The 27,508-nt window shown below is 34.6% G+C and overlaps 1 protein-coding gene across 9 annotated transcripts in view; it reads left to right on the top strand.

Annotated features, from left to right (window-relative positions):
• The window catches only part of TUT4 (terminal uridylyl transferase 4), a 108,045-nt gene that overhangs the window by 78,797 nt on the left and 1,740 nt on the right, over positions 1-27,508 (top strand). For 3 of the 9 annotated variants that reach the window (XM_033113468.1, XM_033113466.1, XM_033113462.1), the window contains exons 15-29: positions 130-216; positions 2,141-2,244; positions 6,040-6,097; positions 6,197-6,300; positions 6,591-6,680; positions 8,293-8,406; positions 12,768-12,845; positions 12,996-13,173; positions 13,780-13,827; positions 13,912-13,994; positions 19,588-19,703; positions 20,556-20,779; positions 21,523-21,623; positions 22,541-22,991; positions 26,985-27,143. In XM_033113468.1, the coding sequence (XP_032969359.1) occupies positions 130-216; positions 2,141-2,244; positions 6,040-6,097; positions 6,197-6,300; positions 6,591-6,680; positions 8,293-8,406; positions 12,768-12,845; positions 12,996-13,173; positions 13,780-13,827; positions 13,912-13,994; positions 19,588-19,703; positions 20,556-20,779; positions 21,523-21,623; positions 22,541-22,991; positions 26,985-27,143 (1,995 nt within the window). The remainder of the gene's footprint in view (positions 1-129; positions 217-2,140; positions 2,245-6,039; positions 6,098-6,196; positions 6,301-6,590; positions 6,681-8,292; positions 8,407-12,767; positions 12,846-12,995; positions 13,174-13,779; positions 13,828-13,911; positions 13,995-19,587; positions 19,704-20,555; positions 20,780-21,522; positions 21,624-22,540; positions 22,992-26,984; positions 27,144-27,508) is intronic. The other 6 variants (XM_033113467.1, XM_033113464.1, XM_033113470.1 and 3 more) reach the window with 3 other exon arrangements.

The following is a 27,508-nucleotide window of genomic DNA, read 5'->3' as shown; positions in this document are numbered from 1 at the left end:
TTATGATTTTCTAGTCAGAGAAGTCAACAAATAATGAAGAAATTTTAAGTAAAGTTTTTAGGGTAAAAATATGAAGACATTTTCAGGTTCCGTTTTCTTACTTTTTCCTTTTTTCTTTTTCCAACTTAGATGAGTTATCACCGCCGTTCTCTGAACAACACAACAGGGAGCAAATTTTAATTAGTTTGGAAAAGTTTATCCAAAAAGAATATGATGGTATGTCACAGTTTAAAAATTGATTGCTTTTGTTACTATATCACCTGGTCTTAGTTTCATTCACATACTAAAAAATGCTTATTGAATGTTATGTGTTAGGTACTATTCTAGGTGCTTGGGAACACAGTGCTAATAAGTGAAATCTGCTCTTATTAAGCTTATATTAAGAGGAAGAGACAGGTAATCAACTAAAAAATATGTATATAATGTAACATCAAGAAATAGTAAATACTATTACAGTGCAGGAGTTAAAAGGATAGTGATGAGGTGTTATGGTAGTTCTCTCTGATAAGGTGACATTTGAGCAGAGTCATGAATAATAATGAAGGAATAAGTTGTATGAATGTCCAAGGAGAGAAGAATCTAGAGATAAAGAGTAGCAAATGCAAATATCCCAAGACTAGATTATCCCAAGACTAGATTTGGCATGCTTGAAGTCCAGCCAGGAAGTCAGTGTGGCTGGAGTGGATTATGTGAGGTAGACTGTAATAGAAAGATGAGGTCAGAGAGTTAGCCTAGAGATTGGATAATTAGGGTCTTACAGATGTGGGTAGAAAGACTTTGAATTTTATTTTCAGTATCTAATGAGAAGCTTCTGGAGGATTTTAACACTTAAGTGACTCCATCTAAGAGAACAGAGTATAGGTTCATAAGAATAGAAACAAGCAGAACATTTAGGAGGCTGTTGCATAAGTGCAGATGAGACATAACAGTGATTTGGAAGAGTAGATGAGAAGTGGTCAGATTTAGGATATATTTTGAATGTAAAGCGAACAGGATTTGCTGATGCACTATTTATGTTAGATGTGAGAAGGAGTCAAGGATAGTTTCAAGGTTTTTACCTCAGTAGTTGGGTGGTGCTGTTTAACTGAGATGGCAAAAATAGCAGAAGGATCACATTTTGGTTATGGGGGTGAATAATCAAGAGTTCTGTGGCCAGATATTTTAGAAAAGGATAAAGAGTTGATTTATAATCAGAATGAATTTGTACTTTTAAAAGATAATCTGTTATAAGAGTCCGTTTTTATTATATTTGCTAGTATGTAAAGTATTGACCAATTCTAAGTCCCTGTTATGTTAAATTGATGCACATTTTTATTTGCTCGTGACCATAGCTTCTTTTATATATCTTACAGTTATTGAAATTATAACTAGGGTATCAACTGAATCAGAGTATTACATTTTGAAACTACAGAATTTATTATCTAAATGTGTAGTCTACAAGAATAAGGGAGAAAAATCTGATCCTGTTAAGCCACACCTTGTTTTAAGTGGCACCTGTAATAAATGATACTAAGTATGCGGGGATAACCCTATCATAATTTATATCAAATGGATTAATGACTTACTTTTGGAGGAGAATTCTTTGTGCTAAGGTGATATTTGTAAAACTACTTGAATTGTGCCTTGAAAAAACCTAGTTTATTTCCAGGATGTAAATCTCTAAATATTGATCTTAACGATTGGTAGTAATTTGAAAATGAATAAAAGTAGATGAATTTGTGAGACAGTTAAGTTGAAAGAAGCTAAAGGACTTGGTGATTGTTTGGATATGGAAGTTGAGAGAGGGGTGTTAAGAATCACATGTATATTTCTGGCTTGGGCTACCGAGTTGATGGAGATACTGTTTTCTGAGAATAAGGATTATAGGAATAATAGGTTTGAAGTGAAGTTTAGTTTTGACTTCTTCAACTTATGATGTCTGTGGAAAAATGAAAGAAGCAGTTAGATACATGAATGTGGGAACTTGGGCAAATGATTTGGGCTTTACATAAGTGTTTTGGAATTTCTCAGTATATCTGTTAATGGTAGGTAATTTAAGGCATCGATGTGGACAAGATCATCTTGTGTTAGGACAGAAGTAGATAATAGAAGACTCCTCTTTCCTGCTAATTATAAAACTTTTGACTTTTTATTTGCTTAGAAAAGGCAAGATTGTGCTTATTTGGCTCTTCTAAGAATGGATTTGGATTTCGTGATAGTGATCTGGATATTTGTATGACCCTGGAAGGCCACGAAAATGCAGAGGTAAGAGTTAGTGTTTGGAAAGCAATTGTGGAAGTTAATCTTCTTCCAGTGATGAATCTTTTTAATTTTGTATGTAGTATTGGTAAAAATATATGGTGTCATTCTTTGTATAAATATATTAGCAATAACAATGTTTGAAATGTAAAAGCTAAGCATTAGCATTATTTTAGAAGAGATTCAAAAATTTAAATAATTTACTGTTTGAGTAATTTTATAATGCAAAAACCATGTTACTGACTTCCCCATCCTCAACCCTCTCCCATCTAGCAACCCTTAGTTGTTTTTCCCCCCCATATCTCTGAGTTTATTTCTGTTTATTCTGTTCTTTAGATTCCACATATAAGTGAGATCATATGGTATTTCACTTAGCATAATATTCTCTAGGTCCATCCATATCATTACAAATGGTAATATTTCGTTCTTCTTAATGGCCGAGTAGTACTCCATTGTATAAATATACCTCAGTTTCTTTAGAAAGTACAAATTAGTAGTCACAATATAGCCCCGGGGATATGAAATATGGTTTGGGGAATATAATCAATAATGTTGTAAAGATTTTGTAGACGGTCAGATGGGCACTTATCTTATTATGGAGACCACTTCGTGGACTGTGTAGATGTCTGACCACTGCACTGCACACCTGAAGCTGAAGCTGAAAATTAGTGAATGTCAGCTATAATTAAATATATATATTAGTCATAGGATGTGGAGTACAGCATAGGGAATAGAGTCAATGGAATGGTAACAGCTATATATGCTGATCAGAGGAGTAGTAGATGGGGGAGACGGGTTATCACTTTGTGAGGTGTGTAAATGTCTAACTGTTACATTGTTTTGTACACCTAGAATTAAAATTTTTTAAAAAAAGTTAAAAATAAAGGTCAAAAGTCATAAAGGATAATAGCTGATGGTTTTGATAATGCTGAGTATATATTACTGAGAATAAAGGTAGAAAAGGAAACATGAATACTAAAGAAAGATAAACATCCCAATGCTGGATTAAAAAAATAATGAAAAAACTCTTAAAACAAAACAAACAAAAATACTCATGTCACTGAGAGTTATCAGTGCTTGTAATAAATTTTTAGAAAAAGTTCATACACCATAGAGTTGGAATTTTTTTTCTTTAGAACCAGTGAGAAGCCAGTGCTTCGGTTTGGTAGTGAATATTGATCTCACTTACTCTCTTTTCACATCTCTTCCATTAGGCGATGTCTTTGTATCACTAAAGATAGAAAATAAAGGTGGACATCTAATTTATAAATGGCTTGTATTCTACAAGTTAATCATAATTTTGGGGCAACCAGAACACATTCTTTTACTTAGAAACAATGTTATAAATGATTTATTTTAGGATAGCTTTATAGTGTAAAAGGCTGATAGAAAAAAAATGGATTCATTTGAAATGAGGAGTTGCAGGAGAGCTCTACAGATACTGTGGACTGCCAGAAAGACAAAGACAGGTCCTAGAGTAAATTAAGCCTGAAAATTGCTGGAGGCAAAACTGATAAAACTGAAATTTTCCTACTTGGATCACATCATGAAAAGTCAGGGTTCTTTGGAAAAGACTATAATGCTGTGAAAAATAGAAGGCAGCAGGAAAAGAGTAAGGCCAAATATGAGATGGATTGACTCCATTAAAAAAAAAACCACAATAGGCTATAGGAGCTGAGCAGGGCTCCTGAGGACAGGACTTGTGGACATCACTCTTTTGTAGGCCCAGTATACACTTTTAGTTACATTATCTCGTTTCACTTTTACAACCACCTTTGAGGTAGGTAATTTCCCCCATTTTACAGATGAGGAAACTGAGGCTTTGAGAAATAAATTGAGTTGCCCAAGTTCACAGCTAGTGAATGTTGGAGCCGGGATTCATACCCAGGTCTGTCTGACTCCAGAATTCATGCTCTTTCCATTGTATCTCGCTGCTTCTCTGTAATTAGTTAATCTATAATGTATTATTAGGTGAAATACAGTACTAATAATAATGTAGAACCTAACTCTGCTTTCTGAAATTGAAAACTTTCTGAGTTCCACCGCGAGGTGCCAGGAGCAGACCTTTCCTCCAAGAGCAGTTAATCAGTGAGAGTGAGTGCTTAGGCTTTTTCTTCTTTGTGTACCGGGCCTCATCTGTGGGAACAAAATTGTCCAAGCTCAAGTAAAGAAAGGGACTGATTGGTCAAGGAGGAAGTGTCTCAGGTCTTCCTAGCAGCAACTAGAAGAGGAGGGGGGAATCCGAGTAGTTGCTCATTTCGTGTTGCTATTTATATTTCAAAATCAGGGACTGCTTGCAAGATTGGGGTGACGCCAAGCTTCTGGTATGTGTAGTATAGCCTTGTTATATTATAAAACAATTCAGCAGAATGGTATACTTATGTGTTTCTGAAATAGTTTTTTCAAAAGGTAGTTTGAGAATTGTTAGAACCAGAGTAAAGATGGCAAGGATGCCTGGTAGGTCCTTATTTCTGGCTGTAAGAAATTGCTTCTGGTATTAACTTGTTGGATAAAGAAACTGAAAAGTTGTATATGTTTTAGTTCTTAGCTAGCTTCTGCTCAGTGCCCTCTACCTGGAAAGAGGCTACCCCTCTCCATTTTGAAGATTAAGAATTGCAGGAATAGAAAATAATTTTTTCCCAGGGAGGAGGTTTGAGTTTTAGATATCTTCTATATAAAATTTAATAATCAGACTTCTAATCACTAAGGGTTTGTGTATTATATACAATCTATGCCAGTCACACTGGAAAGTTGAAACAGTGAAAAAGAATAAATTATTTTCTTCCAAATGAGCCATAATTGAAAACAAAATTTAGCGTAAATTATATCCTTACGTAATAAAGAAAAAAATAACCTCTTTTATTTGATTGTGTAAGTAGTAACTAAAGATTCCCTTGAAACCTTCAGGTTAAGCTATAATGGCTACTGCTCTCTTGTAGCTAAAAAGAGCATGTTGGGGATATGCAAAAGTTATTTTAGTATAAGCGTGGGCATTGGTATAAATACCTTCAGCTTAATCCTGTTAATTTGTAATGCCATTATCTTTTCTGTTCCTTTTATCATGGTTATTGTTACTATATCAACTCTGCTGTCTAGCTTTTAAAACAACACATTTAATTTGCAGAGGTAAGAATTTCCTTGAAGAAGTAGATTCTGGTAATAATAGGATTATTTTTCTTTTATTTATCAACATAATAATAATAAATAGCTTGCAAACTTAAAGTACTTATTTTGTGCCAAGCATGCTGCTAAATGCTTTTACATACATGTCTCATATAATCCCTCCAATTACTCTATAGGGCAGGAGTTTATGATTATCTTAATTTATAGAAAAGTAGTAGAAGGGTTAAGAATTTGGTCAAAAGTCACACAGCTAGTCAGTACTTAGTTTAAGATTTGAATCCAGGTTTGTCTAAGTTCAGAGCCTATGTTCTTAGTCACTATACTGTTTTGCCTTCACCAAACCCATCTCTAGTTGTTTATTCATGTATCTGAATATATTATTCTCTTGTCTTTGTGCTTCTCAAACTTTAGTGTGGAGTGAATTACCTGGGGATCTTGTTAAAACGGGGATTATGATTCAGAAGATTGGGGTAGGGCTTGAGATTCTGCATTTCCTTTGTTTCCAGAGGATGCTGATACTGCAAGTCTATGGGCCACATAGTTTGAGTAGAAGGTTATATAGAATTTATGGCTAGAGATTTTAAATGTTGGTATTAAATGCCTAGATTACAGTAGAGTTTGCACAAGGACAAATCAAGTCAGACAAATTTTATTATTTATTTCTTTTGTTTTTTTTAGAAATTAAATTGTAAGGAAATCATTGAAAATTTGGCAAAAATTCTTAAGAGACATCCAGGTATGACTTTTAAATTATAACTTTAAAACAACGAAATATTTTTTAGGTTTGTGAAAATTATTTTACCTAGTAAAGTTTTTTGGTTTTTTTTTAAATCAGGTTTAAGAAACATTTTACCTATAACTACTGCCAAAGTGCCTATAGTAAAATTTGAACACAGACGAAGTGGTTTAGAAGGTGATATCAGTTTGTATAATACATTGGTAAGTTTCTCTTTCTGTATAGACCCAGGTATGTTTACACTTGTAATTGAAAAAGTTTACAGATCGTTGACTATACATTTGTATTTAAAACTTTCAAATGTGAACAGTATAAGGAGAAAAATATTTAATCATTTATTTTGATATTTCCTTCAGATTGAAAATGTTTTTCACTAATTTATAGGTATTTAAGTTTTAAATACATATATTCTATTTGGAATGTATTACATCTTTTTATCTGATTTGTAGTTTAATAAATTTGAAATGCTTTCAAATATGTAATTATTTTTCAGGCTCAACATAACACAAGAATGCTAGCTACTTATGCAGCTATTGATCCTAGAGTGCAGTACTTGGGATATACCATGAAAGTGTTTGCTAAGGTATTTATGAAAAAGTTAATGATCTGCTTTGTTAGAAGACTCAGGATAAAGTGAAACATACTGATGTTAGACTTCTGAAAAATATTTTCTAAATTTTGTTTACCTGAACTTTTAAAAACAAACAATATTAAATTGTTTAAATTTGTACCTATTAGAGAAAGGCAATTCGTTGTTTTTTCCAGTGTGCTCCAGTCCCACATGTAACACTCTAGAATATTTCTTAGTAGTAAAATTTCTCAATGTGATAATGATTTTCAACTCTAGGCATGGGAGTTGGCATAGCATACTAGTTAAAAACTCTGGGTTAGGAAATCTGATATTTGGGTTTAGTGATAAATTTTTTTTGCCAAGAAAACCTTATGTTAACATTTATAACACTTATAATACTAAATTCTGTTTTTTGTAAGTGTGTAAACTCCGTGAGAGTGGAGGAGACTTCTGTTCAGACCTAATTCAGTGCAGTGCCTGCATTATGGTAGATGCTCAGATAACAGTTAATTTTGTGAATGTGTTGGTGGAAGGGTTTCAGTAGCGGAGTGACTCAGTCACATTTTCATTTCTTAAAGCCCACTGTTTGAACAGGGAGGCATATTTGTTTAGATCGCCCTTTACATGTCTTTGTGGACAGAGGTCATCTGAAGAGAAAAGAAAGGAATCCAGCTGCATACTACAAATCATATTTGATACAGCTACTTTTGTCGGTTCACCTCACAAAATATTTCCAAAAAGACACTTCTGTACCCCCATGGAGTTTTAGTAATGAAACCAAGTAGTCCACGTCAGGGAATCATTCCTCTCCCTTAATATAATATCAGCTAAAGCTTTACCCCAGGGAAGTCTCTCAGGATTCTTTGAGGGTTATTTTTTAATTAAAAACTTTTTTCTGAATAGCCAACCTATTTATGTGGTTCAAAATTCAAAAGATCTAAAGGGGTTTATGGTGGAACATCTGTCTTCTTCACCTCTCTCCTAGCCAACCATTGCCTCTTGCTGGCGGCACTCAGTGTTTGTTAAAAATTCCTTTGTATTGTTCCAGAAATATACCAGTACAAGCAAATACATAAATTTCCCATCTCCTTTTTATTATGATATAAGCACACTAAAAACAGTGTTTTGTACTTTGTTTTTTTACTGTGCAGTAGACATTGGAGATTATTTCCTATTAGTATGTAAGAGCTTCCTTGTTCTTTTCTAATGGCTAAATATTAGTCTATTGTGTGGATACTCATCAGTTTTTAAAATCTGTGTTTTACTGATGAGCCTTAAGTTGTTTCTGATTTTTTGCTGTTAAAATAGTGCTACAATAAAAAAAGTTCTTAGTAATTTCACATATTTTTTGGCATATTTGTGGGTAAATTCTTAGAATTGCTAGGTTAAAGGAAATGTGCTTTTGTAATTTTGATTTTGCCTAATTATTCTCCATAGAGTTTATGCTAATTTATAGTCTCATCTGTAATGTGTACGCGCTTGTTTATCCACACCTTCTATGACAGTTGTTATTAACTTTTGGATATTCGCCAGTTTGATGGGTTAAATGGTGTCTCAAAGTAGTCAATACTTTGTGAAATAAGATTCTGAAGTTTTATTTTCAATCATTGTTATGTTTGTTTAGAGATGTGACATTGGCGATGCTTCCAGGGGAAGTTTATCTTCATATGCTTATATCCTTATGGTGCTGTACTTTCTGCAGCAGAGAAAGCCACCTGTTATCCCAGTTCTACAAGAGGTAGGTGTTTAAGAAAACTGTAAAGGAGTTTCTTGTGAAAATAATCCATCTAAACACATAGATCTTGCTTAAATCATGAGATCATGAAGGATTTTTCCCATCATGGCATACTAAGTTTTCTTATCCTATTAATGGTATAATCAAACAATGAACCGTTTTGAAAAGTTTATTATGGGAGAATATAGACTAACAAAAGAATATTAGATGAACAGAACTATTGAATATCTTTTACAACATTTTTAAATTTTATAGTCATTTTTTATTTTATAGTCAGAATTCTACAGATGATTATGAAATTCTTGTTGCCATCCATGAACTCAGATATTATAGTCTCTCAGATGCAAATATATATGTTTTCTTCTCTCCAGAGTATTCTCTCTCTTTTTGCCTGTCAATGAAGTTTGATTTATTCCTATGTATATTTTGGTCAACTTTGTAAATTTTGTGTGAGAGAAAACCCAAGAAATTCTATCTTATCTCTCTAAGGTCATGCTAATTGCTTTAAGCACAGAAATATGTTTTTAAAAAAAGATTATGCTCATATTCACTCAGATTTGGTGACTCATAGAGTCCATTTTTTGTAGCCAATTTGTATTCTCTGAAATAGGTACAAAGGAGTTCTTGATCATCTATCTGTTTTCCTCATTCTTGGCACAAAGTGGATTTGCAAACATTAGGGAGGATCCAGTTCTAATTTCTTTTGAGGTAGGAGAGAATCATCAGAATTGTTTGGAAAATTACATACTTGTATACTGATTTTTGGTAAACTTTGATAGTCATGTCAAAGAAGAAAATCACACAATAGCAAGCCATATGGTATATGGGTGTCAGATGGCCTTCGTAAGTTTTAAAAAATTCTAATAAATGCCATGTGGTTTTAGTAGCATTTCCTTCCCTCTTTTAAACAAACAGTGGAAGAGAAATAAACATTTTAAATATCTTTTCCTAGCAGAAAATTGTATGTTGCCGAATCTGTTGAGTGATGTGTTTTTTTAACAAGGTTGTTCATTGTAGGATATTTAAAATTTCATGAATTTATTAGGCTTGCCAAGATCAAAATCATCTCTATGTTAGTCTAATTATTGTTAAGGGTTTAAATTTGGGGATCTTGTGCTTAATTGCCCCAGTGATATCATAGCAATCAGTTGCTATGACTTTGACAGGATACTATGATTAATCAGGAACACAAATTTTGGTGGTTTGTCTATGTTCTCTCATTATAATATCCATGGATGAGGAGCCATTGAGGCAGATGATATAATGGAAAGAGCAGGGTATGATTTTAGAGCCAGAGATAACTGGTCTGAATCCGAATTCTGACATTGTAGCTTTTAACAAGCTGCCTGACCACTACTAGTCTGAGTTTCATCATAAGTCAACATGTAATAATTGTAGTAGTATTTTAGTGTCAATATGCGGAATAGAGACATCGAATGCCTTTGAATGTAGTAGATACAAAAGTAGATGTTCATAAATGGTGGTTGCTTTTATTATTTTTTTACTGCTATCATTAAGAGCTTTATTAACATTACTGGTAAAATGTAGGTAGGATTGCCATAGCCAACTTCAAGAACTCTCCCATTATCTGCTTAACAGACAATGATTGATGAAATGAGAGACAGTCCATGGAAGGTTTTCCATCATAATGAGCTGTGATTATAGGGGGCTTTGTGATACGTATGAACTGATGATATATGGATTTTTGCTTCTGGCCTTTTTTGCTTGTCATATGGGACCCCATTGCCCATTGCTGTGGCATCATTTAAGTATTGGTCATTGGCATCGATCAACTTTTAAGGGTAAGGATATGTTTAATGAAGCTGATGATCTTTGACTCCATTTGTGATTGAACCTAGACTTTCAGTGACTGAGTATCAAAAAGGCTGTGCTAAGAGTGTTTTTCATGGTCAACAATACAAAATTTTTTAGGTCAGAAGGAGCTTTCCTAAGCAGAATGATTTTGCTATATTCTAGCAGATCATTATAAGTAAAAGTGCATTTTCACTTAAGAATTAATAAGGAATAGGGAGTATTATTCACACTTGATATGAATGAACTATGTTTTCTTAGCTTATATGAGTTCAAAAATTGCAAATGAACCTTGAGGACATTATGCTAAGTGAAATAAAAAGTCAGAAAATGACAAATGCTGTATGATTTCACTTATATATGAGGTACCTAGGGTAGTCATATTCATAGAGACAAAGTAGAATGCTGGTTGCCAGTGGCTGCAGGGAGAGAGGAACTGGTAATTATTGTTTAATAGGTTCACAGTTTCTCTTTTGCAAGATGTAAAGAATTCTGTGGATAGATGGTAGCACAACAATGTGAATATACTTAATGCCACTGAACTGTACACTTAAAAATGATGAAGGTGGTAAATTTTGTGTTATGTGTATTTTACCACAACTAAGAAATTGCAATTTAAATATAGCAGATGTTAAAATATTACACTCAGATAAGAAAGTAAATATGTAAATGTACAGGGTCACTCCTTGTACAGATATGATGGACTTGTTTGGTAAGGTTTTAGAGGGAGGATTAAGTGTTTGAGTGGAGGATGATTGGTGTTGAAAAAAAGCGAAAAGAGGAGAAACAGAAAAAGTGTGTATGTGGGTGTGTAAGAGAAGGGATAGCATTAGTGCTTCTAAAGGCTGAGAGTGTGGAAAGGTAGGCGCTGTTAAAAAAGAGTCCATAAAAACAGGTAGATCAATGATTAAATACCATCTAAGGCCTATAGGTCCACTTTATTGTGTTATCAACCAACATAGTTGGGTTTGGATCCTAGTTCTTTCTCGAAAGTAAGAGTTCTCTTAAAAAGAATCAAGGTCTAAAAGATGTATCTTGTATTATTTCCATATAATATGTATAATAACATCCTAATCTATAAGAATAAAATATTTTGGCCTCTTTAAAACCTTCCTTTCATTTTTGAGGGTAGAGTCCCATGTCTTTTGTTTTAGATATTGGTATCTTTTGATATTGGTATCTGTAATTGCCAGGCTCTCCCTTTTTTGTTCAATGAAATGTTGGAATTTATGTTAGATGATTCTTGGTAACTATTTGTTTAAGTTATATGTAAATATAAAAAACAACATATTAGCTTAAGTCCCTGGAAACTTTATGTAAACATGTTAAGTATTCTCTATATGACAGGCTTTGATGTAATAGTAGGAATTTTGGCCCCAGAGATGAGTTAGTCCTTGCCCACAGGGAACTTAAATCTGAGAGTGAAATTAGAGGGGCCAGTTAATTTTATAATTCATTGTCCCATCTGAAATGGGAGGGGCCACGGGGACCATCTTACCTCGTGGTTTTAAAGTATATTCTCGGAAGCTCCAGGAGCTCATTAGTGTATGTGTGATAAGTGGGTTAAAGAAAAGGTGGCAAATGTTTTCTCCATTCAGGCTTCTATCAGAGTACCTTCGCTTTATCTGTTTTACACTTCTGATCTTCCAGGAAGGTTCCATTTTAGGAAAGAGTTCTGCAGCTTAAAAGAAAAATAAAATTTGAAAACTACTGACCGAATTAATCTAATCTCTCATTTCATTGGAAAACTGAGGATATAGGAGGATAATTGTCTTACCCAGAATCACTGCTTGGCAGGACTAAGACTAGAAATGAGGTCAGCTGATGAACCTATTGCAACTTTTTACTTTATTGCATCTGTTTCTTAAAACACCTGTAGAAAATAAGTCTCAAAATTACTTGAAGAGGTTAGTTGTGCTTAGACAATCATTCTTTTCTTCTGGTAAAGTAGCATTACTCGCCCCCCTTAGGACAGTGAATTATTATTCCTGATTAATCATGGAGATTTTATAGTCTTTTATCAAGATGACAGGGAAAGCTACCTAATATTGTTTTTTAAAAAAATCAGTGTCCAGGGAACATTTCAGCCTCATCTGATACAGATAACTGATAAAAGGAGCTAGAGCCCTTCCACTAAACAAACAATTCCATTGATTTTCTTTGGGTGCACAATCCATAAGTATTATCTATTATGTATTTCTATATCCATGGTCCTTTGTGAAAATGCTGTTTTCATTGTTTTTTCTTTAGTTTTACTTCATTAATCTTGGGCTGGATGTGTTTTGACAGGCCAAATAGGTAACATCAAATAACATCAAATGTGTCATGTGAAGAGTCTGATGCTCTTAAAATATTTTTTCCCAGCTTTGGTCTTTCAGATACATTTTATTCATTAATAACTTGGCATTAAATTTTACCATCCTGACATACTCCTTTTGGAAGAAGTATTTTCAGTATGTCTATTATAGCTAAATTCTAAAATGATATGAGGATATTTAGGCTTTTGGGTTGGATGACTTAAAATCTAACAGTAAATTAATTTTTTTATGCAGATCTTTGATGGAAAACAGATTCCACAGAGAATGGTTGATGGATGGAATGCATTTTTCTTTGATAAAACAGAAGAACTGGTAATTTTTAAATAGTCTTTATCTTATAGAATGCTTACTGATAAATGTTAGGATTTGCATAATTTAATTTAATAATTTTACTTGGATTCGGAGTCCATATGTTGGATAGGTATAGATCTCTCTCTTCTCTGTCTTTCTCCTCACCTATAGAAGAAGCGTTTACCTTCACTTGGAAAGAACACAGAAACATTAGGAGAGCTTTGGTTGGGACTGCTTCGCTTCTATACTGAAGAGTTTGATTTCAAGGAATATGTAATTAGTATTCGGCAGAAAAAGCTGTTGACAACTTTTGAGAAGCAGTGGACATCCAAATGTATTGCAATCGAAGGTAATTATTTGGCTGATATTCATTCAGGAATAAAACCAAAAAGCCAGAGTTTCATTTGGCCAAGGAAATTTGATAGGAAAACTGTAATAATTAGAATGTGGAAGATTCTTCCTTTTGATTTTTATCAGTTTCCTTTCTTTAATCTGTACTTTTAAAAGAATAATTTAAGTTGCACAGAAAAAGTCCAGAACCATATGATTTCACTGATATGTAGGATATAAAACTGAAAGCAATAAAGGAACAAGACAAACAAATAAACAAAAACTCATAGACACAGACAGTAGTTTAGTGGTTACCAGAAGGTAAGGGGGGGAGAGAGGTGATAGATGAGGGTAAATGGGGTCAAATATATGTGATGGAAGGAAAACTGACTTGAGGTGGTGAACACACAAAGTGATATATAGATGATGTATTATAGAATTATACACTTGAAACCTATCTAATTTTACTAACCATTGTCACCCCAATAAATTTGAATAAAAAATAATAATTTGCTGCTTGGATAGTCTGAGTTATATAGTATTAGACTATAGTTATGGTTACTAAGTATATTTTATGTTACAATGAACGTAATTCTTAATTAAAAGTAAAATTTTTCTTTTCTAGACCCTTTTGACTTGAATCATAACCTTGGTGCTGGAGTTTCTAGAAAAAGTAAGTTTTAAATATAGAAATTCCCTGCTTTTAAAGCTCTTACACATTAAGGTCTGCATCTCTATTGTTTTCTTTTTTCATTAGTGACCAATTTCATCATGAAGGCATTTATCAACGGAAGGAAACTTTTTGGTACTCCCTTTTATCCACTCATTGGCAGAGAAGCTGTAAGTTTACATAATTTGATTTCTGAATATTTTCTTTTTTCTTACAGAACTTTTTTTTTTTAATAGTATAAGAAACCTATTCCTGTTTCTGAATTGGTTTTAAAAATAGGGAAAGAGATGGTTATAACTCCCTGTATTTTTTCTTATTGCACTTATCATAGTCCATCTATTTGCTAAATTTTGTTTATCTATTTAATCTATTTGTTAAATTCTGTCTCCCCCGCTAGGCTATAATTCCATGAGGATAGTCCATATCCGTAAGGTTTGCCATCATATTTCCAGTACCTATCATGGTATCTGGTAAATAGGATGTACTAAATAAATATTTGTTGAATGAATGAGGGTGGATAGTCAAGACTCAGGATTCTTAAGTTTTGAATTTGAGGTGCCCAGTGTGCATCTTCCATCTCTAGAAATCTTGATGAAAATACGAACAGAAAGGACACCAGAGAAACACTTTATTATGTGCTGAGGCTTCTGCTCTAATTTTGGTGTAGCCACAGTAAACTGAATTAGACAGCATGGAACTGAGAAGATACCTCTTGCCTGCACTGGGTGGCAGTGTACCCCATTCCTCTTGGTCTCACTCTGATTTTTGCTTGCTTTCTAATGAGAGGAGGTCTTAATTTCACAGAGAAAGAAACTCCCAATAGAAGTAATCTCCAGAGAAACCATGTCTCGCCTATTTATAATGAATATCCGTGATCTTGTTCAGTCCAGTTTCAGCACTCTTTCTTGGGGTTATGGGGTAAGAAAAGCAAAGAAGTCTAGAGGTGTTTTTTTCCCCTGGAGTACTGGTTTTCAGACATTTTTGATTATCCTGCCTCTTGGGGTAGTGATAATAATTATAATGGAGAGAAATAAAATAATAATAAAACTTGAAAGAACACAAAACTCATGCAAGAACAAAATATCTAATAAAAGAAAATCCCATAATAATTTTACTAAAATACTAATTAAAATAGCAATAAATGAAAAGCACAGATAGATCAAAACTAATCTGATGATGCACCGATAAAGCATTTTACCTGAAAATTATGGGAATTCCAACTATTAATATTAATATATGGGTGCATACATATGTTCAGTGGGAACCTAACAGTTTCATGCAGTCAGACTTTTTGGTAGAATACTAAATTAGAGTCCTCAGTAAACTGGAAATGTGTTAATTTTAGTCTATCATATAAAATTTTAGTAACTTAATAAACTAGTGTGTCATTAAGTAATCCTAATTAGTAGATCAGTCTTTGTTCTCGACTATCATTTGGTTTAAGAGCCAAACATCAGTTTGGGGGCCTATCAGAAGGGGCTTTTGAGTCTGCTAACCATTTTTTGATCTACTTTATTCTGTTTTAAAAGTCAATATATGGGGGCCAACCTGGTGGCTCAGGTGGTTGGAGTGCCGTGCTCCTAATGCCAAGGTCACCTGTTTGATTCCCACGTGGGCCAGTGAACTGCGCCCTCTACAGCTAAGATTGTGAACAACAGCTCTCACTGGAGCTGGGCTGCCATGAGCAGCTGGAGATTGGTGTGAGGTAGCTTGGATCTATCAGTTTAACTATTTGCCTTTGATGGACATTTAGTTGTTTTCATTATATCAGTATTATAACTGATATTGTAGAAAATATCCTTAATAGTCTTTTATGCTTATATTTCTCATAGCAAAGTTTATTCTTTCAATACATATTTATTGAATTTCTACTTTGTAATTATTTCTCTGCTGTGTAACTGGGATTGTAACAGCTTACAAAATAGATGTGTTTCATTCCTTTAGACTAATGAAAATGAAGACAAGTTTTCTTTCGTCTTGCTTGCTCACTCAAATATTTCCACTTCAACTATTCTTCTGCATTAGGTCCTTTGATATATTGACCCATTTTTTCCCATTCTGTCAGCGATCTTTTATCTTTGTTTTTCTTTTCATTTAACTTACATTCCCCAGTCTACTCTCTGGCTTATACTTCAAATTCCTTTGTACCATTGTCCTTTTGCATCCTTATGAGTTCAATCTTATATGAATTTAGCCATCTACCATCTGTCTGTGCTTGGGCAGCTAAACAATAATGGGAAGTCATAAAGATAGACAATTTTATTTATATAGTACAACCATAAATTAATATTCACCAGCCTCAGCTGGACTTGCCATACTACTGTGTTTCCCCGAAAATAAGACCTAGCCAGACAATCAGCTCTAATGTATCTTTTGGAGCAAAAATTAACATAAGACCTGGTCTTTTATTATATAAGACCCGGTCTTACATTCTATTACATAAGACCTGGTGTTATATTATATTATATTACATTATATTATTTTACATTATATTATTATTTTTTACATTATATTATTATTTACACTGGGTATCATATTATACCCTGTCTTACATTAATTTTTGCTCCAAAAGACATATTAGAGCTGATTGTCCGGCTAGGTCTTATTTTCTGGGAAACACGGTATCTGACCTTCTTACTACATTCCTACTACATTTTTTTCTTACTATTTTACATACAGTTGCCTGTATCTCCCATTCAGTAAGAACTATTTTAGATTGTATTTATTTTACTCAGAATTCAGTACGCATCAAATATATGGTGATGGAAGGAGAACTGACTCTGGGTGCTGGACACACAATGGGATTTCTAGATGATGTAATACAGAATTGTACACCTGAAATCTATGTAATTTTACTAACAATTGTCACCCCAATAAATTAAAAAAAAAAAAAAAGAATTCAGTATGCATTGCATTTTGTCGCACCTTTCATCTCTGCCATTCTCACTCTTGGGTGTTTTCCCTCTGAGACAAAATGATATCAGATAGCTATTCCTTCAACTTTTTTCTACCAGATCTAGAAATCTGTCTGCATCTACAGATACCTCTTCTTTATCAGAGACTAGTCCTTCCATATGCACTCTAGATCCATTTGTTCTTCACTTTATCTTGAATCTTCAACTTCATCTGTGCAAAACATTTTCAGAGACGAAATACATAATGTAATTGCAGATTAGTATTACAGATGAACAGTTGCCATTGATTTTAATAATAGGAAACATTAACTATGAGCCTCAATTAAGAAAAATGTCTCCCTCAGAAAGATTTCCTTCTAATTAGTAAACTTGTATTACAAAAAAAATTATATTCAATTATTGTTAGTATATTTTGCAATCCTTTAATAAAAAATTTGTGGAAATTTGCTTTCTCTCTTATTATATAAGTATCTACCTACATAGTATCTTCAATTTTTCCACAACATCTAAAATATTTACCATCTGGTTCTTTATAGAAAAAGTTGCTGACCCCAGGTTTAGACCACCTTAACTGGGATGGCGGGATGGAGAAAAGTGGATAAAAGAGTTTCAGGACTAGAATAGGTACAATTTGGTGATGAATTAGAGGTGGTGGGTAAAGAAGAACAAGTTGAGAATAATTCCTACGTTTCTGCCTTAATCAACTGGGTAAATTGAGAAAGGCCTTCATTTTGTCCCAAAGAAAATACAATGATTTCACATAGCTACATTGGTTTCATTAGTAGTAAATGTGAAGAATTATATTGCTTATCCTTTTTAAGAAATACAGCTTTACTGAGATATAATTTACATATTGTACAATTCATCCATATAAAGTGAGCAATTCAGTGGTTTTTAATATATTTGCAGGATTTTGCAACCGTCACCACGGTTTAATTTTAGAACATTTTCCTCCTCTCTCAAGGAAACCTCTGTCCTCATTAGTAGTCAATCCCCATTCCTTCTATCTTGCACTCCCCAAATCACTAATCTACTTTTTGTCTCTGTAGATCTGTCTATTGTGGATATTTCATGTAAATGGAATCATAGAATATGTAACCTTTTGTTATTGGCATCTTTCATTTAGTATGTTTTCAGGGTTTGTTCATGTTATAGCATGTATCAGAACTTCATTCTCCTTTACAGTTGAACAATACTGTATGGAAATGCCACATTTTATTTATTCATCACTTGGACATTTGGGTGTTTTCTACTTTCTGGCTATTAGTAATTCTGCTGTGAATATTTATGTACAAATTTTTGTGTGGATGTATGTTTTCATTTTAAGGGGGTATATACCTAATAGCTCTTAGGAGCTGCCAAATTGTTTTCTAAAGCAGCTGTGCCATTTTATGTGCCCACCAGCAATATATTTGGGTATCAGTTTTTCTATGTCCGCACCAATACTTGTTATTGTTTTAAAAATTATTATTATAACCATCCTAGTGGGTGTGTGTCTTATATGCTTATCCTTGACTTTAGGAAAATTTGTAGAACGCTAAGTCAACATGTTCTCTTGCCTCCCAAAGATACTGTTAGGGCAAACTAGTCTTTGTGATGTGCAAAACAGAGCTAAAGCTTAGAAGGATAATAATGCAAGGTACTAGCATAAAACAAAAATGAGCCTGGATCTTCTAAGACTTGGGAAAATGATTTACTTCTTATTGCTTCCTTACCATCTCTCTCTCTCTTTTTTTTGCCTTTTTTTTTTCTTTTTTTTTTTAGTTTCAGGTGCACAAAACAATGATTAGACATTTACACCCTCACAAAGTGATAACCCCAACTTCCTTACCTTCTCTTTAGATATACCCTACTTCATATAATAAATGTTAATATGCTCTTGAATTTTTTTTTTTTTTTTTTAAGATTTTATTGGGGAAGGGGAACAGGACTTTATTGGGGGAACAGTGTGTACGTCCAGGCCTGTTTTTTTTCCAAGTCAAGTTGTTGTCCTTTCAGTCTTAGTTGTGTCGGGCGTAGCTCAGCTCCAGGTCCAGTTGCCGTTTTCTAGTTGCAGGGGGCGCCGCCCACCATCCCTTGCGGGCGTTGAACCGGCAACCTTGTGGTTGAGAGGACGCACTCCAACCAACTGAGCCATCCGGGAGCTCAGTGGCAGCTCAGCTCAAGGTGCCGTGTTCAATCTTAGTTGCAGGGGGCGGAGCCCACCATCCCTTGCGGGACTTGAGGAATTGAACTGGCAACCTTGTGGTTGAGAGCCCACTGGCCCATGTGGGAATCGAACCGGCAGCCTTCGGAGTTAGGAGCATGGAGCTCCAACTGCCTGAGCCACTAGGCTGGCCCTGTTCTTGAAATTTTGTATGCAAATGCAGTCATATTTGAAATAAACTAGGGGATTGTTTTATTTACATAGAGCTCTTTTGTACAGAGAATAATTCCTTTCCAGAAGTAACCTGGTGTAGCAATAAGCATGAGCTTTGTAGTCGGACAAACTTAGCTAAATCCTTCATGTGTTGCGTATCATCTTTTTTTCTGTGGGCAAATGACTTGACTTTTCTGGGCCTCAGTTTCTGCATGTATAAAATGAGGATGAAAATACTATCTACTATATTAAGATATTATGCAAAGATGCTACAGATGAATGAGAAAGTGTGGATGTAAAAGTGGTTAGTAACAGATATTGATGGTGATAATTCTGAATCTTATTTTCATATCATGGTTTTAGTTACAGTGAAATATTTGTTGATATTTATTTCCTTTTTTAAAACCACTTTTGTATCTTGACCTTTCCATTTGGATTCAAAAGTTTATAGTGATTTTTTTTTCTAGTAAAGCTGTATTTTCTCCCTAGGAGTACTTCTTTGATTCCAGAGTATTAACAGATGGAGAACTGGCTCCCAATGATCGATGTTGCCGTGTGTGTGGAAAAATAGGCCACTACATGAAAGACTGCCCTAAAAGGAGAAGGTTGGCAAATGATTTTGTATCAACATTACAGGGGAAATAAATGTGAGGCTAATTGTAGCTATAACTGCTTTCCAGATATGTTTATGTGAGAAAGTTCAGGGCTTTAAATTGGACCTTAGGTAAATAGATTTGAATGGAATTTTGGAATAGTGAGATTCATTTGTGGTGCAGTGGTGTCTCATAACATTTGTTCATTTATTAATTAATTCATTCAGTTTTTTTTTTTTAATTGAAGAAGCATTTGGGAACTGAAAAAAAAAGACCAAGACATGAGATCTTCCTTGCTGAGGACCTCAGTCATGCAAACAAATAATTAAAATATAATTAACTGAAACCTTGAGGTATATACTGTGAGGTATACCTATATTTTGTACCTTGAGGAATGTGCATTCTATACACCCCCTGAAAAAATATATATAAAATATATTTTCTTGTGTTCTGTGTATATGCTATGTTTAATAGGCCAGAAAAATCCCTTCTTTAGTCATCAAATCTTGCCTATTATAAAGAGCTTAGAACTTTTCAAACAAAACAAACTCCTAGTCTATATTGCTATTATTTACTGACTATTAAATTTTGGCAAGACACTTACCTTCTCTAAGCCCCAAATTGTTAGAAGATTAAAATTAAATATTAAAAAATTAAAAATTTTTATATTTTATTATAAAGCTACCAGAATACCAGTTTTTGCCATATGAGTAGGTGCCATATGAGTGTGTGTTCCCTTTTCTTGAAAAAGATGCATGAAACATGGGCATGTTATTTTCTTTAATTGTGAGACTCTCGTGTAGTTTAGTTTGTTCTGTGACTCACTCACTTTACAAGTCCCTAGCCCCACATTATTGGTATCAGCAGTTTACTGTTTAGACTAAAGAAGAAAGACAGTGAAGAAGAGAAGGAAGGAAATGAAGAGGAGAAAGACTCCCGAGACCTTCTTGACCCCCGAGACCTCCACGATACTCGAGACTTTAGAGACCCCAGAGACCTCAGATGTTTTATATGTGGAGATGCAGGACATGTACGAAGGGAGTGCCCGGAGGTCAAGCTGGCTCGTCAGAGGAATAGCAGTGTGGCAGGTAAATTAAAAAGGTTAAAAATAGTTTCTGGTGGAAATAAAGTAACTTATGTTGATGCTATTCTAAGGACCCTAATTCCTCTCCATTCCAAACCTAGCTGTATGATTTTGGACTTTATAATTTCTTAAAGTGATCAGATTTAGAGGCTTTTATTTTGAATAGTACTTGGATATGTTCACTATCGAGGTCTTAGCAATGTGTTGTATTCAATTAACTCTCTGTAAGTAATCTTTAGATTTGAGTCACACTATTTCTCTCGCTATCTAAAGTTAACAGAAATTAATGAGGTTTTTCCTGGGAACAGAAAAAAACTGTTGTTATGAGAGAGGGAGATCTATTCCTTTTACATTTCATAAAGAATTTTAAAAATTAGAAACCCAAATGAGAGTTTATTGAAAGGAACAAAAAGAATATTTGAGAAGTGATGATTTTCAGTTATTCAGATTTTTGTTGCAGAAGGTATTTTCTTAAATATATTGTCTCCTTTAGAAAAGCACAACCAAAAGCATTTGTTCTTGTTTCTAGGACCAGTCAATTTTTTTAATGATCAGGATTGAAAAATGGCTTTAAAAAAAGGAATTGTTGCAAGTCCTTCGTTAATATAATCATAGTTTAAAAGTCCAAGTTTATAAAATCTCAGAGAGATTTGTGACTCTTGGAAAAGAAGGGAGTTTTTTGATTGTCATTTCTCTGCTATTTTTTTTTTTAAATCTCTTGATTTTCTTTGTGATCTCTTCTCTTAGCAGCCCAGCTGGTCCGCAACCTTGTAAATGCCCAGCAAGTGGCGGGTTCGTCCCAGCAACAGGGTGATCAGTCCGTAAGGACTAGACAGTCTTCAGAATGTGTAAGTACTCTGCCTGCAAATGGGTTAGTCTTGGCAGAAGATAGCACTGTTTTGGGTGGGTAATCGGATTGATCTTTCAGACTGGCAAATGCAGTCTTCCAGATTAAACAGTGCTTTGTAGAGGTGTCCTTGCTAAGCATATGAGGTGGAAAGAGCATTGCTTTTGGAATAACGTAGATCTGGGTTTATATCTATGAACACATTCCTTAACTTCAATGAGCCTGCTTCCTTATAAGATTGTTTTGTATTTATCCTTGAGTCTCAGTTTAAGGGTCATTTCCTCTGGGATGCTTTCCTTGATTTCCTCTTTCTTTCATCTTCCCTCCTCCCAAAGTGGGTTTAAGTGTTCACCCTCTGTGATTTCATTATGTACTATACATTATTACATTCTTTATCATAGTAATCATTGTACTTTATTGTGATTGCTTATGTAATCTTTATCTGCTCCTCTTCCTTTCCCCCACAAACTTTAAGCTCAATGAGGGGATACATGTTAGTATTTTTAATTTCTAGAACAACGCCCAGTACATAATTGACACTCAGTAAATACTTGTTGAGGGACTGAATGAAAGTGACTGTGAGATACTTAGATGTAAGGCTGTAGTTACCAGTTGGAAATATGGGATCTACACGATGGGAATGATGTCTGGGCTATACTTTAGGCATTAAAAAGGTTTATGAGGTAATACTATGCGAGAGAGGGTTTGAGGACCTTAGGAAAAATTCTACCTTCATCCTTCATGTAAAATGGAGTTCTATTATTTGTTCTTATGTACACGTAGTGTTCTGTTTGTATTGTTCTAACGAAATAATTCCGTAATTTTGTATTTTGGTAATCTCAGCTTTATAAAATCTCAGCTTAATAAAATTAAGATATTTGTAAATTAATTTCAAAATGTATCTTTTTTTCTCTGCAGTCTGATTCACCATCTTATTCTCCTCAGCCCCAGCCGTTTCCACAGAACTCTTCCCAATCATCTGCCATTACCCAGACTCCATCCCAGCCAGGATCCCAACCCAAGCTTGGCCCACCCCAGCAGGGCGCCCAGCCCCCCCATCAGGTCCAAATGCCTATGTATAACTTTCCTCAGTCACCACCAGCTCAGTATTCTCCCATGCACAATATGGGGTTGCTGCCAATGCACCACCCCCTCCAGATCCCTGCCCCATCCTGGCCGATCCATGGCCCCGTGATCCACTCTGCACCAGGCAGTGCTCCCAGCAATATTGGCCTGAACGATCCCAGCATCATCTTTGCACAGCCTGCTGCCAGACCTGTGGCGATCCCTAGTTCCTCTCATGATGGACACTGGCCTCGTACTGTGGCTCCAAATTCCCTAGTGAACAACGGTACAGTGGGGAATTCGGGTAACCCTTCCTTTTCTTTTGTATCTGTCTGTCTATAAAAGGGTTGGGTGATTCAATTATTGGTTGAACCTGGGGAAATAAATGTGATGAAAAGGATGGCAAACAGTATTTGTGGAGGGGCAGTATAGGATTAGATAAAGGTAGAGAGTATGTGCTGCGGGTTCAGACTGTCTGGATTTGAATCCTGGCTCTGCCATTTGTTGTGTGGCATTGGGCAGTTGTTTAAATCTTTGTGCATTGGTTTCATCTATAAAATAGGGATATTAATCACATCTAACTCACAGGGATATAGTGAATGTTCAGTGAGGTGGTATACATACATGTTAGTTATTTTATTATTTTAAATTTCCACTGCAGTCCTGCTTTGTGTAAGTATTATTAGCACTTATTTTACTTTTGAGGAAATTGAAGGATTAAGTAACTTAACTATCATGCTGTCAGATTCATAGTAGATCCAAGATTTAATCCAATTTTTTTCTTCAAAACCTGTGTTCTTTGCCCTAGACTCTTATTATATCCCAGTAGGGAGCAGTTCTTTAAAAAGAAGAAGATATTGGTAGCACTTTGTAGCATTGAAAAATAGTTTTTCTGATATCTAAGTAGTAGATGTTCATTACAGAACATTTGAAAAAGAAAATCATCTGTAATCTTAATTCTTACACATAATTACTAAGTAATGTTTTGGTGTATTACCATACAGTCATTTACTTGCATTTACATATTTGGAAATAGTTCGTATATGCCGTAAATTTAGTTTTATATTTAGTTTTTTAGTGATAACTATTTTTATTTTAAAAACTGTTATGGAAAATGTTTTTTAAAAACTATTATGGAAATGTACACAAAAGGAGAGAGTAAAGTATAACGACCCCCCCATTACCCAGTTTTAATAGTTACCAATATTTGATATTCTTTTATCTTAGCCCTTCACCCCATTAAAAAAATGCCTTGAGTATTTAATAAAGTCTGAGACATTGGGTCATATTCGCTTATAAACTTTATCTCTTAAAAAAGAAAATCAAGCCTATTACCATACTCAGGATCATCTAATATCCATCCCTTGTTCCTTTTTCCCTATTTCTCTAAAATTGTTACAGATTTATTTGAATCTAGATTCAAACAAAGCCCATTCATTGTATGTGATCATTACATCTCTTAACGCTTCTTTAATTTATAACAGTTCCCCTCACTATTTTCTTCCCCCATATTAACTATTGAAGAAACTGTAGAGTTTTCCACATTCTGGCCTTGGCTGATTATGGCATTGTTTAACATGTACCTCTGTCCCCTTATTTCCTGTAAAGTGGTAGTTAGGTCCAGAGGCTGGATTAGTTCAGATTTTTTTGGTTGGTGGTGGTGACAAGTATCTTATTTCTTGATTGGTCCTGTATATTTCCTATTCTCGTACTTCAGAGGGAACTGTCTGGTTATTCCTCTTTTAGTGACTTCAGATTGATCAGTAAGTTAGGTGATGTCTGCCTGTTCTATCCATTATGAAGTTCCTCATTAATTTTTACATCATAGTCTTAGCCACCATTTATAATTATTATTGTTACCCATTAATTTTATTAGGGGCTGTAAAATAATGGTTTTTCTATTTACTATTTGTGATTCTTCTATAAAGAAGAACTTTTCCTTATTAACTACTTGGTTACCTTGAAATATAATTTGTGTGGGAAATGTAGATTAAAAGCTTGATTCCTTCACTTTATCAATTTTCAAAAGAATTTTAGTGATAATTTTAAACAGAACTATGCTATTACTTAGAGCACTGATTGAGGAAGTATCTCTGACCTCTTTTGGAACAATACAAATAATGTATTTTGCTGAGCAGCAATGCCAGTACGTGGGAACTCAGATTTCCTAGATGAAAGGATATATGGCATACATGGCCATTTTAACGTGGCTTCTGCTTCTCTCGTGTTTATTGCGTATATGCCATGACATGCACCATAGGCATTGAGTTATATGAACCATGAAGACAGACCCAGTGTTTTGCCCTTTGCTATTTTGGTTCAGTTTTTACAATTCTCCCTCTCTTCACCACTAGTCGATCTCTGTTTTAGCCTTAATGAACTAAAAAAGTAACCTTTCACTAGCACATTGTATTGTCTCTTACCCCTGATTGTTTACCTAAGTTGTTCACTCTGCCTGGAATATCCTCTCCATTACTTCTTCTGCCTACCCTCACCTCCTCCTGCTTTGCTCCAAAACTTGGCTAACTTACTCATCTTCCACTTTAGAAGTTAGATCACTTTCTTCAGGAAGCCTTTACCTCTTGCTTAATCTGTTTGCCAATTGTATTAGCAAATTGTATTCTCTCCTCCATGTTTCCTTAATATCCATATCATAATACTTGTCTTACTGTGTTGAAATTGTGTATTTACTTGTCTGCAGAACCCATTAGACCAAACTTTTAGAGGCTATGAATTGTTTCTTGTCTGTATGTCTCCCTAGTGTTCAGTATAGTGCTTGATGTATGGTAGATATTATTCATGTAACATTATTATATAATAAACTATTACTCAGTAAATGTTTATTATTTGTTGGATGGGTCTATAAATCCTAGTTAATATTATAGCTAAAATTACTATTATGTTAAAAGTGGAAGGACTGGATGGGAACATACTAAAGATAATAGTAGTTTATTAGAGTAGGAGGTTGTGTGAGTTTTTTTTCCTCATTTTTGAAATTATGTTTAATGAGTCTGTATTACATGTATTTCAAAAATATTTGGTTGTGAAAATTGGCCAAAGGAGATTGGAATATATTCTTTAAAAAATACCGTTTTATGTTAAAACATCATTTCTCAATTCGTCAAGAGGACCTCCGTATGTATACCTAGTCTCATTTATTTTTTGTAAACTTGGAGCCCTGCAGCTTCAGCTTTTAGTTGTAATTTGGCTTTATGAACTTGTGGTAAACCAGCTGCTTTGTTTTCCTGGTTACTTCCTGAGAAGACTGAGATTTTAAGAGTGCGGCTAGTATGGGTTTTCGTTTTCTTGCTCTCTACTCCTTATCCCGTACGTCCTAATTTGAGTTCTGATTAGGAAGTTTAATGAATAAGGACAGTGTCTTCCAGATTATTTCTTGCCACATCATAACCCAGAATAATAAAAACCACCAAAAATGATCGAGAAGATTCAGGGGGTACTATACTTTGAAAGATGTACTTAAAAATCATCTTAAAGGGAAGTAGATTGGGGGGGTTAGTTTGCAATAGGAAGAATAGGAGTCATATTTCTTGAGTTCCTACTTACATGCCAGAACTTCGGGAACCCACTTTTATTTTTGTTATCTTACTTAATCCTGACAACAACCTGAGGTTCATAATTGAACCTTAGTAATTTATGAAACTGGGATTTGAATGTATACCTGTTTGGCTCCTAAGCCCTAGTGCTCAGCCATTATACCACAGTGCCTCAGCTTTCAACAAATAGAATCTCCTTCCAGGCCAAGATGTGATTAATTCTAGGACAGTTAGCCTGGTCTTTAAGGACAAAATGGAAGCTCCTTAATGATATACTAAGGTTTTTTGAACTGCATAGCCTACCTACCCGTCTAGCCTTTTCTTTTACCACTTCCTCCTTTAATCCCCATCTCTATATTGTCAGTTGTTTTGTAGCTTCCCAAACTTGCTGTATTTTCCTACTTTCTGGCTTTTGTACATGGTATTCCTTGTCTGAAATGCCCTCCTTGCCCCATTTTGCCTAACTTGCTCCTTGCACTTTAAAACTCAGTTTAGTCAATCATCTTAGGAAATCCTGCTCTATTCTTGAACACCCCCCTCTTTGCAATACCTCTCACTCATCTTTTATAGCAGTTACCACATATTAATGTATATGTCTTATATGTCTCCTGTATGAGTAATTTGAGCAAAATTACAGTGTTTGATTCTTTAAAACTTTTTTTGGTATCCTCTGCATAGCAGGAATATATGAATGAACAAACTGATGTTTTAAAATATGTCTTTCCTTTCTCACTGAAATGCAGAGCCAGGCTTTCCAGGACTGAATCCTCCAATTCCTTGGGAACATGCACCACGTCCTCATTTCCCGCTTCTCCCAGCTTCGTGGCCTTATGGTTTGCATCAAAACTTCATGCATCAGGGAAATGCCAGATTTCAGCCCAACAAACCTTTCTATACTCAAGGTACCGTTGCTTACAAATTTGTTAACAAGCTGGGTGGGTTTTGTTCTGGGACAAGGTGCGTTTGTGAAGGCCAGGATCCAGGAGTGAAAATTCATGCATTCAGTAAACATTTATTGAGAGAGCATGCTGTGTGTCAGATTGTACTGACTGCTTGTTGTTCGAGCAAGAATTAAACCCCCACACTTAATGCATATATTTCAGAAGAGCCAGACATGTAAAATAGACAAGAATAGGAATTTAGAAGAATCAGTTAACGTTGCCCTGGCAGAGGAAGCAGGATATGGATACCAGGGATCAAATCACATAAGATTTTTACATTTTAACTAGATTTTGAAAGAGATACAGGATTTTTTTTTCCCCTAGAG

Source organism: Rhinolophus ferrumequinum, chromosome 9 (assembly GCF_004115265.2).
Source record: "Rhinolophus ferrumequinum isolate MPI-CBG mRhiFer1 chromosome 9, mRhiFer1_v1.p, whole genome shotgun sequence".
Lineage (NCBI taxonomy): Eukaryota > Metazoa > Chordata > Mammalia > Chiroptera > Rhinolophidae > Rhinolophus > Rhinolophus ferrumequinum.
The sequence above is the reverse complement of the archived record's forward strand: the minus strand, read 5'-3'. Positions and strand labels throughout refer to the sequence as shown.